The 10511-nt window shown below is 62.5% G+C and overlaps 1 protein-coding gene across 3 annotated transcripts in view; it reads right to left on the bottom strand.

Moving 5' to 3' along the window:
- Window positions 1–10511, bottom strand: part of SULF2 (sulfatase 2) — an 89531-nt gene that overhangs the window by 24984 nt on the left and 54036 nt on the right. For all 3 annotated transcript variants that reach the window (XM_051844953.2, XM_051844952.2, XM_070051727.1), the window contains one exon: window positions 6333–6484. In XM_051844953.2, coding sequence (XP_051700913.2) covers window positions 6333–6484 — 152 coding nt within the window. The remainder of the gene's footprint in view (window positions 1–6332; window positions 6485–10511) is intronic.

Raw genomic sequence — 10511 nt, 5'->3', positions numbered from 1 at the left:
TTTTTAAAGAGTTTATTTTACTTGAGGCCGGCGCCGTGGCTCACTAGGCTAATCCTCCACCTGCGGCGCCAGCACCCCAGGTTCTAGTCCCGGTTGGGGCGCCGGATTTTGTCCCGGTTGCCCCTCTTCCAGGCCAGCTCTCTGCTGTGGCCCGGGAGTGCAGTGGAGGATGGCCCAAGTGCTTGGGCCCTGCACCCGCATGGGAGACCAGGAGGAGCACCTGGCTCCTGGCTTCAGATAGGTACAGTACGCTGGCCCGTAGCAGCCATTGGGGTGGGGGGGGAGCAATGGAAGGAAGACCTTCCTCTCTGTCTCTAACTCTGCCCATCCAAAAAAAAAAAAAAGTTATTTACTTGAAAGGCAGAGTTAGAGAGAGAGAGAGAGAAAATCGATTGATCTTCCATTCTCTGGTTCACTCCCCCGGTGGGCCACAATGACCATTATCAGGAAAGCACATACAATGGGATCATATGGCAGTGAGAAAGAACTTGAAAGAACTAGAAAGAACTATATTAAATTATAAAAAATAATTGAGGAGGGCCCAGCGCCGTGGCTCACTTGGTTAATCTTCCACGTGCGGTGCTGGCATCCATATGGGTGCTGGGTTCTAGTCCCGGTTGCTCCTCTTCCAGGCCAGCTCTCTGCTGTGGCCTGGGAGTGCAGTGGAGGATGGCCCAAGTGCTTGGCCCTGAACCCCATGGGAGACCAGGAGGGAGCTGAGGGACAGCAGATGAAGCTGTGGCCTGTGATGCCAGCTTCCCATATAGGAACGCTGGTTCAAGTCCCGGCTGCTCCACTTCTGATCCAGCTCCCTGCTAAGGGGCCTGGGAAAGCAGTGGGAGATGGCCCAAGTGCTTGGGCCCTGCACCCATGTGGGAGACCCGGATGGAGTTCCAAGCTCCTGGCTTCGGTCTGAAACAGCCCGAGCTGTTATGGCCATTTAGAGAGTAAAACCAGAGGATGGAAGCCTCCCAACCCCTCTGTCTCTCCCTCTAACTTTGCCTTTCAAATCAATCAATTTTTTTTTTTTTTAAGAATAAACCACGGTTACATGGATCAGTCTTACAACAGACACATGCGTAACGTGGCTAAATCTTGTTCCATCCCGTGAGGATACGCATGATACACTACCTTTTATACAAAGTCTAAGAGCACACAGTAGGAAGGCATTTCAGAAAGTCTGTGGGAAATACAATTAAGAGATAAGTTTATTTTGGTGCAAAGCATTCTGAAATCACTGATTCATAGTATGTATTTTTGATGAGTTTTTGAAGACCCCGGGATGGGTGGATTTCAAAATGTTTTGCGCCAAGATAAACTTACCTTTTAATTCCACATTCCCTGAGCTCCGGGGAGCCGCCCGCAGCACCCACGCAGGATGTGGGTTACGTGGTCCCTGGTAGGTAACTCAGGGGCTCCTACCCCGGTGTCCTGATTCCTGTTTAGAAGAGTGGTTGGTGTGTGTGTGTGTGTGTGTGTGTGTGTACACAGTGCGGGGGCTGCACCTGCCTCTCCAGGCTGGCACGGGGGTCTACAGTGCTAACAGATAGGAAGTACTGGCCACAGCGCCCGCACACGCCAGCTCTGTAAGGTGAGGCTCATAGCTGTGAGGGTCCCGGCAGCTCAGCAGCTTCTGCCTAAGGACCACTCACCCACCTCTGCAAGGATATCCGACACCCACACCCGTCTGAGCCCTCCTCCATGCATGGGATTGGATGGGAGGGCACGACTGGCAGCCAGGTCTGGCCAGTGAGAACCAGCCAACCCTGCTGGTCCAAGCCCAGGCCTGGGGTCAAGATGGCAGGGGCAGTGTTCCCTGGCCTGGAGGCAGACAGCTAGGACGAGGCCATTAACTGGACTGCGAGGTGCAGTAGGGGCCGCTGCCAGCCCTCTACTGATTGATTGACTTCCGGTTTGAGTGGCTGGGGGAAGGGTGCAGAGACCTGGATCCTGCAGAGAGAACGGACCAGATCTAGCAGGGAAAGCCGTATTCAGATCTGGACGAGCTGTTTGGGGTGAGCCACGAGGGAGGATTTCGCGATTCTCAGTTGTGAACAGGAAAGTGAGATGGGCGGGTGGCCGGGCAGGGTGCCTGGGAGACCCCGGAGATAGGCTGGCTGCCCTGCAGAGCCACCTGGCCTCCTCCCGCTCCCCGGGGCCAAGGTGCGGCCGGCACACCCAGTGCCCGGAAGCCAGACCACCCCATGCACCTGTGCCGGCGGGAGGTGGTGCCAGGGCTTGGGGACATGGTCCCTCTCCTCGCCCCCTCTCCCCGCCCCCTCTCCCCCCTGCATCCCCTCATCTGTACTGACGTGGGGCGATACTTGTGAGGGACCTGCAAGCTTGTGACTGGGAAAAAGCACCTATTCTCCGCGAACGGTCACTTAGAACAGGACTTCTCCGGGAGGAAGGGCAGCAGGTGCAGACGGGGCTTGCCTGAGCTCTGGGGCGGGGCCGGGGCAGACCTGGCTCCTCCCTCGGGGGCTGCCCAAGAGCTCAGCTAGCACCACTCAACAAGCATTGCGGATGCTCACTCCGGGCTCCCTGTGGAGACGAGAGCGGAGCGGGGGACCCGGGCAGGGGCCCAGGGCTCCGCTCACTGAAGCCCTTTGGGCACCCAGGGCTCGGAGAGAGAGCAGAGAGAGCGTGGCTGCTGGCCAGGGGGCAAGAGAGAGGGAGAGGGGCTGCTGACCAGGGGGAGGGAGGGAGGGGGAGGGAGAGAGGGAGGGAGAGAGAGAGAGAGAGCGCGCGAGCAAGCGTGGCTGCTGGCCAGGGGGTGAGAGAGAGAGAAACAGTTTGGCTGCTGACCAGGGTTGGGGGGGGGAGAGGGAGAGGGAGGGGGGGGGAGAGAGAAAACACGCCGCTGACCAGGGGAGAGAAGCGCGTGGCTGCTGGCCAGGGGGTGAGAGAGAGAGAGAAACAGTTTGGGCCGCTGACCAGGGTTTGGGGGGGGGGAGAGAGAGAAACACGCCGCTGACCAGGGGGAGAGAGCGTGGCTGCTGACCAGGGGCGAGAGAGAGAGACAGTGTGGCCACTGACGAGAGGGAGAGGGGCTGCTGATCAGGGCTCAGAAAGAGAGCGTGGCCGCTGAGGCGCCTGCCGGGGCCCGGTTCCCCACGGAGCTCCCGGGAGGTGAGCACGCTGTGCCCGTGGAAGCCAGGGTTTCTGCCCGGTTTGAACTCGGCTGAGCTGAGTCTCCCCGAATCGCACGGGCCTCTCGGCCTCACAGTCTCCTGGCCTCGTGATCACAGATATTTCCTGCTGGGGAGCACTTACATCTGGGGCCGGACCCCACCGGCTTCACTCCCCCAAGGCCTGGTGCGGGGCGGGGAGGTGGTCTCTGCCCCAGGCAGCCCCCGGCCCAGCCCTCGTGGTGCCCTCTCTGGGAGTCGCCCTCCCCTGGGCCCTGGGCGTCTCCGGGAAGAGGCTGCGAAGCTTCCTGCCCGTCTCGATGCCGCCAGGTTTACAGAGATTCACATTCCTTCAGGAAGCGGCCACGCCTCGGGCAGGGGGCTCCGGGGTCGGGCAAGACTGGGTTCAGGTCCCAGCTCCACGGCCCGCCCCTGGGGCTGGGGCTAACCCCGCGTGGACTCAGACCTTTGCAGCTAGCAATGAGCCTGTCACTCCCTCCTCGGGGGTGCCAAGTGCTTGCCCAAGAGGGTAAAGCACCTGGCGAGAGCCCAGCCACCCCCAGGCCCGTACCCAACGTAGGTTCTCACTGTCACTCTCTACATTGGTTCCAGAGACTTCCACAGCAACTTTGAAAAGCAGACATTCTACCCATTTCACAGATGGGGCAGCTGAGGTCACACACTACTAAGCAGAGACCAGAGACTTGGGATGGGATCCTCAGAGGGCCTTGTAGAGGACCCAGGGAAGGAACATGGCTTCCTCCCGCCCCATGCCTCCCATGGAGGCTGGCAGTGGGCTCTGCAGGCATCGTCCCGCCCAGAGTACAGGAACCCAGCCTGCCTCGGCTCCCCGCTCTCCCTGCCTCGGCTCCGGCTCTCGCTCCCCACTGGTGCCTTCAGGATTGGAACCCTGGACCCCAGCCAGCTCTGACTGCAAAGCCCCCCCTCTCTGTTGCAGCGGGCCTCTGTCCCTAGGCCCCAGTCACTGGGGGCCCAGGAATGCCTGTGCTTCTGTCCCAGGGGGCTCCTGCCACTCACGGGGGCGGTGTGAGTGTGGCAGGGAACGGGCAGGATGGCAGACCCTCTACATCCCGTCCCTGGCCGCGGGAGGACGGAGAGAACTCGAGGATCGGCTGCTCTGGGCCAAGGCCCGGGTGTGGGCAGGAATTTTAAAAAGGAAGGAACGGGTGTTTCAGGAGATTTAGGGGACCTGCCTGCCCCGGGGCTGAGAGGAGGGCGAGGTCAGGCCGGGCCGTCGGCAGTCGCCCGGAGTCTGGGTGGCTTCCCTGGGGAAGTAGGGGAGACCTGGGGGTGGGGTGAGTCACTGTGGTCCCCGCCCCTGGCCCGCACTGAGCAGACGCGCACACAGGAAGTACCCGTCAGCCAGGACTCCACCGACGCTCGGTCCTGACGTCAGGCGGGACCCCCACCCAGCCTCCGGGCGGGGGGGCAGGCTGTCTTTCCGGCTGCTGCGCTTGTAGTCAGCCTTCTCCCAGAGGGAGCTCCCCACTTTCATTTGGGGCTCCATTCTCGGCCCACACTCCTGGGCAGGGCTCCTGCTGCCCACTCTGGCTCACCAAGGCCGTCTACCCAGGACTCAGAAACACTGCAGCTCCCTGGCCACCCTGAGCGGCTCAAGGACAGTCACGTGACCGATTCTGAGCCAAGCAGAGGCAACAAGACTTGCTGGGTGGGAGACTTGCCTACAGCCAGGCAGGAAGCTGGGTGGGTATCACCTGGGGGTCCCTGTGAAGGGGGCAGGATGGAAGGGAACAGAGTGGAGAGAAGCCACCTCTACGGAGCTCCTGTTGAGCCTCTGGATGCAGCCATGCCTGATACCGTCCCTGCTGGATGGTCTGTTAAATAGCCTCACCTACTTCCTCTTCAGTTACAGGTGAAATTCTGTTTACCAATAAGAGAGCCAAGTGCGATTGTAAACTGATAAGAACAGATTCTACGCTTGACCCCAGCCCAAAGGCCGAGAAGCGGCCACGTGTGATTTTAAAAAGCTAACAAAACCAAGCGTAGGTGAGGAACTTGGAGCCACGCACCCTCCTGACTTTCTGGCCGGGAGCGCAGGTGGGCACGGCGCCTCCACAGCCACAGGGTGCGGAGTCGGCACCCGCTGGGGGCTGGCAGCGTCTTTGTAGTGGACACAATGAGGGGTCAAGCCAAGCACCCACCAGCTGAACGGCTAAAGCCCCTCTCGTGTATCTACACACCACCCGGCACACGGAGATAACGGGCATGCATGCCGCTGCCTCGCACAGAGGTCACGCGGGGCGCAACAGCCAGACACGAGAGCAAACATGGCGCAGGATTCCACTCCTGTGGCGCTCTCGAGGGGACAACAGCAGGCCTGGGGGCGGGAGTCTGAGCAGAGCTGACCCCTGGGGGTGGCGGCAATGACCGGGAAGGGTCCGAGGCAGCCACCTGGGGGCACGGAGCGTCCTATACCTCGTTTGGGGCAGCGGTTAGACCAACGCGCAGGGGTGTGGACATTCACCTTGCTGTCCACTTGGCGCACCTCACCTTATGTCAGTTCCACCCGTGAAGACGGAGGCAGACCCTCAGCAGCACCCACTGAGCACACACCCCGTCCCCAGCAACCCGGCCGTCAGGGGTGTGGCGGACAGAAACGAGTGCCCGTGTCTGCCTAAGTGCGCATGCGACTCTTGCTAGCAGCTCTGGCTGCAGCAGTTCCAGGCTGGAAAGCCCTAAACGCAGGATCCCAGCAGAAGGGAGGAAGGAGCCGGCAGGGGCACCCAGTGGAGCGTGGCGCAAACGCGCGGGGTTGGCGGGGCAGGTGGACGCACGCGGCTCTCGGCAGCTGCAGCCCCACGCGCGCAGTGGGTCTGCCCAGCGCCCGCCTGCAGCGGGGGCTCAGGGCAAAGAGCTGTACCGGTGCCTGTCGGGGCGGTGGCCACGCTGCTCTCCGCCTGGCGGGGCGGTGGCGGCATGCAAATGTGTGAAAAGCCACCGCCCACATGCGTGTGCATTTTCTCAAGAACACGCTGATTCAGCAAAACGTCAGTCCAGTGAACTCCTGGAAACAGACGCCGCTCCCCAGGAGAAGAAAGCAGCCGGACGCTGAGGGCGCGGGAAGCGGCTCAAGGGCACGCGTCGCGGTCACGGTCATGTCGCGGTCACGGTCACGTCACGGTCACGGCTGGAACCCCGAGCCGGAAGGGCGCAGCTCACCTTGGCGTAGTCGAAGCCGTGCCGCTCCTTGACGCCGTTGCGGCAGAGCGTATAGTTGTAGAAGCGGGAGTTCTTCAGCAGGCTGACCCACTCCTTCCAGCCAGGCGGCACGTATGAGCCGTTGTACTCATTCAGGTACTTCCCGAAGAAAGCTGCGGGCAGGAGGGAGGCGTGTGAGATGGCAGGAGCCCCGGCCCCGCTCACTAGGCCGAGGCAGTGAGCTTCCACCTCCCGGCCTGCTCCCCGAGCGCCCTCGCCGGCCGGGCAGGGGACCCGCAGGCTCGGAGGTGGAGCTGGCGCCCTGAATGGGCAAAACGCGCCCCCTGAAGACACCATCCTGGGGCCCACGTCCCCTTCTCCAGCGTCGTCACACGCACACGGTGTCATATCGAGGCTGGCAGGGAAAACCTATGATGTCCAAATACGATCATCAAACTATGCGAGGGCTCTGTGATGGAGTAACGCGTCCTTTGGAAAACTAACACGGTGAAGGCGAGACCCTGCAGAGCGTCCACGGCAAGGCTGCGGCTTGTGAAACTACTCGGTTTTGTGATACCCAAACATCAGCCGTTCCCACGGCCCACAGCCTGGACTGGCGGGCGGCTTAGCTCACGACGGAAGCTGAAGGAAAGCGTCAGTCGTCAGCTACTGAAAAACCTCAGGTTCAAGTACGTGCACTCCCTGGACTCCGTCTACCACACGGCCACCGGCGTGACTCATGTTTAGAGCGCCCGGCAACACCCAGCGTCGGTGGGGCTGCAGGTGGCTGGGACCCCTCGCACCCTGCTGGTAGGGGGTCAGCCAGTCCCACCCCCGTGGAGGCCTCCTCGGCTGGGTCATAACCTCTGGCCCCGGGCTCCGACCTCGGGCACCTGCCCGAGAGAAAAGCACTCGCGTACAGGACATGCTCGGAGAGGCACAGCCGCAACAACAAACAAGTGGAAGCCAACCGTGCGTCCCGCAGCAAAACCATGGCGACCCCCGGCTCCCCGCTCCTCGTCCCCGGGAGCATCCCACAGAGCGGGGCCCAGCCGGCCTCCCCAGGAGAGGGCAGCCAGGAAGGACCCAGGGTCAGCGGATCACAGGGTCCTTGAGCAAACGGTCACAGACAAGACAGCGACAGGCGAGTGTGGCTCGGTGCAGCGAAGCGTTTGCAAGAACAGAGCAGCGGCTAGACGAGGTCCGCGGCTGTAACCAGGGCTTTGGATGGACACGCGGGGCCCACACAGCCCAACTCTGCCCTTGCATCTCCTCTGGAGAGCGAGCCGCCCTCAAGGAATACGAGGTTAAGAGTGAGCCAGTGAGCAAGTTCCCATCTGTTGGCTCAAGCCCCAAATGCTCACCGACAGTCAGGCTGGGCTGGGCCAGGCCAGCACTGGGAGCTCGGATCTCGTCCAGGTCCCCCACAGAGAGGCAGGAGCCCAGCCACCGGAGCCGCCACCGCTGCCTGCCGGGGTCCGCGCGAGTCAGGAGCCCGCGCCGGGAATTGAACCCCGGTACTCTGATGAGGGATGCAGGTGTCTCCGCTGTCTCAACCAAACCAGCAAGGCAAGTTCTAAGGAGGCCGCTCCCCCCAGGCAGGGCGGGGAGGGGAGGGCCTGCGCCCCCAGGGAGCCCACCTAACTCCGAGCTTGCTCAGGAAGTGGCCGCCTGCAGAGCCCGCCCTCGCCTGACACATCCAGCTGCAACAACCAGAGCTACACCCAAAGCCAGGCGCCAGGAGCCCCCTCTGGGTCTCCCACGTGGGTGCAGGGGCCCAAGCGCTCGGGCCATCTTCTACTGCTTTCCCAGGCCACAGCAGGGAGCTGGATCGGAAGTGGAGCAGCTGGGACTCGAACCGGTGCCCCTGTGGGATGCTGGCACTGCAGGCAGTGGCCTTACCGGCTGTGCCACAGCGCCAGCCCCTTGTGAGCCTTTTCATCAGTGACAGCCTGGAACCACGGCCTGCACGGATGCCGGCCACAGCACATGGCCTGGGCCTGGGCCAGCACGTGCTGTGATGTTGGCACAGAGACAAAGCCGTCTTGGGACGTGGTCCTCAGACCGCGCCCCCTCATTGGGTGACCCGTGATGGCATCTTGGGCACTTATGGCACAGCAGGCAGGAGCTGCGCTAGGTGCCACAGGGCTGGCCCCTCGTGGGGCGGGCATCCTGGCAGCGGACTGTGACGAAGGAAGATGATGTAGCGGTGACAGCGGGGATCAGGACAGCCAAGAGCACCACAGGGCCCCGCGGAGCTGCGTGCTCGGGGGCGGGAAGACAAGAAGAAAGTCGGCTGGGGAAAGGGGGGACGGGTGGTGCAAAGGTCCTGGGGCAGGAACGAGCTTATGGGCCCGAGGAAGACAGTAGGGAGGGAGGAGGTGACACCACGGAGAGGAGGCGACACTGCAGGGGGAGGTGACACCGCAGGGGGGGAGGTGACACTGTGGGGGAGTGACATCATGGGGAGGAGGTGACACCGCGGAGAGGAGGCAACACCGCGGGGGGAGGTGACACCGTGGGGGGTGACATCATGGGGGGGAGGTGACACCGTGGGGAGGAGGTGACATTGTGGGGAAGAGGTGATATTACAGGGGGGAGGTGACACTGCGGGGGGGAGGTGACACTGTGGGGGTGAGGCGACACTGCGGGGGTGAGGCGACACTGCGGGGGGGAGGTGACACTGTGGGGGTGAAGCGACACTGCGGGGGGTGACATCATGGGGGGGAAGTGACACCATGGGGGAGGTGACATCGTGGAGGGGGAGGCGACATCGTGGGGGGAGGCAACATCATGGGGAGGAGGTGACATTGTGGGGGGGTGACACTGCAGGGGGGAGGCGACATCGCGGGGGTGAGGTGACATCGCGGGGGGTGAGGTGACATCATGGGGGGAGGTGACATTGTGGGGAGGAGGTGACACCACGGGGGGAGGTGACATCGCAGGGGGAGGTGACACCGTGGGGGGGGGTGACATTGTGGGGAGGAAGTGACATTGTGGGGAGCAGGTGACACCATGGGGGGGAGGTGACATTGTGGGGAGGAGGTGACACCGTGGGGGGGAGGTGACATTGTGGGGGGACATCGCAGGGGGAGGTGACATCGTGGGGAAGAGATGACATTGTGGGGGGGTGACACTGCAGGGGGAAGGTGACACCGTGGGGGTGAGGCGACATCGCGGGGGGTGAGGTGACATCATGGGGGGGAGGTGACATTGTGGGGAGGAGGTGACACCACGGGGGGGAGGTGACATCATGGGGAGGAGGTGACACCACGGGGGGAGGTGACATCGCAGGGGGAGGTGACACCGTGGGGGGGGTGACATTGTGGGGAGGAAGTGACATTGTGGGGAGCAGGTGACACCATGGGGGGGAGGTGACATTGTGGGGAGGAGGTGACACCGTGGGGGGGAGGTGACATTGTGGGGGGAGGTAACATCACAGGGGGAGGTGACACTGCAAGGGGGGGAGGTGACACTGCAAGAGGGGGAGGTAACATCATGGTGGGGGGGAGGTAACACCCCGGGGAGAACAGGATGGGGGGCTGACGGGGGCCACGCAGGCCCTGGGGGAGCGCAGCCAGGGTCTGCACTAAACGTGGTTTTCCTGGAGACTGGGCCAGAGTGTAGGACACCTCTTAGAACATACCCAGGCCCACCGTCGCTTCAGACGCCTAGAATTTCGCCCCTGGGTTTGCAGAAGAGCGGCTGAAGACCGGGACAGACGCCCTGGGGCCCTCGGTCCCCTCCCAGGTCTCCCCGTCCCGGGATTTGTCCCCGCGGACCCGGGCCAGGTCTCTCCCAGGACCTGCAGCGTGCCATGCTAATGAGCTTCCAGTCCCGGCCCAGCTGGGGGGGGTCTCCTGGGGGAGGGGGGACGTGAGGTCCTGGGAGCCCACGGTCCCTTGCCCACCGTCCCGGGCCACAGATGTGACGTCCTGAGCCCTCCTGTTGGAACGGCCCCTCGCACAGCCTTCCCTCTCCCCCTCCGGCGCTTACAAAACCCAGAGTTGATTATTCAGGCTCCATAAGGGCCCGGAAGATGGGGTACAGCCAGGCTTTTAGTGCCAAATTAGATTTCGCTCTCATTTGATTAGATTTCCCAAGGCAGTTTTTAAAATGGTTATTCCGGCACCAGTTGAGGTGGGAGAAGCACATTAGCATGGGCCCTGGGGCTCCGGGACTGGGAGCTGCAGCCAAGAG

This window comes from Oryctolagus cuniculus, chromosome 11 (genome assembly GCF_964237555.1).
Source record: "Oryctolagus cuniculus chromosome 11, mOryCun1.1, whole genome shotgun sequence".
Classification (NCBI taxonomy): domain Eukaryota; kingdom Metazoa; phylum Chordata; class Mammalia; order Lagomorpha; family Leporidae; genus Oryctolagus; species Oryctolagus cuniculus.
The sequence above is the reverse complement of the archived record's forward strand: the minus strand, read 5'-3'. Positions and strand labels throughout refer to the sequence as shown.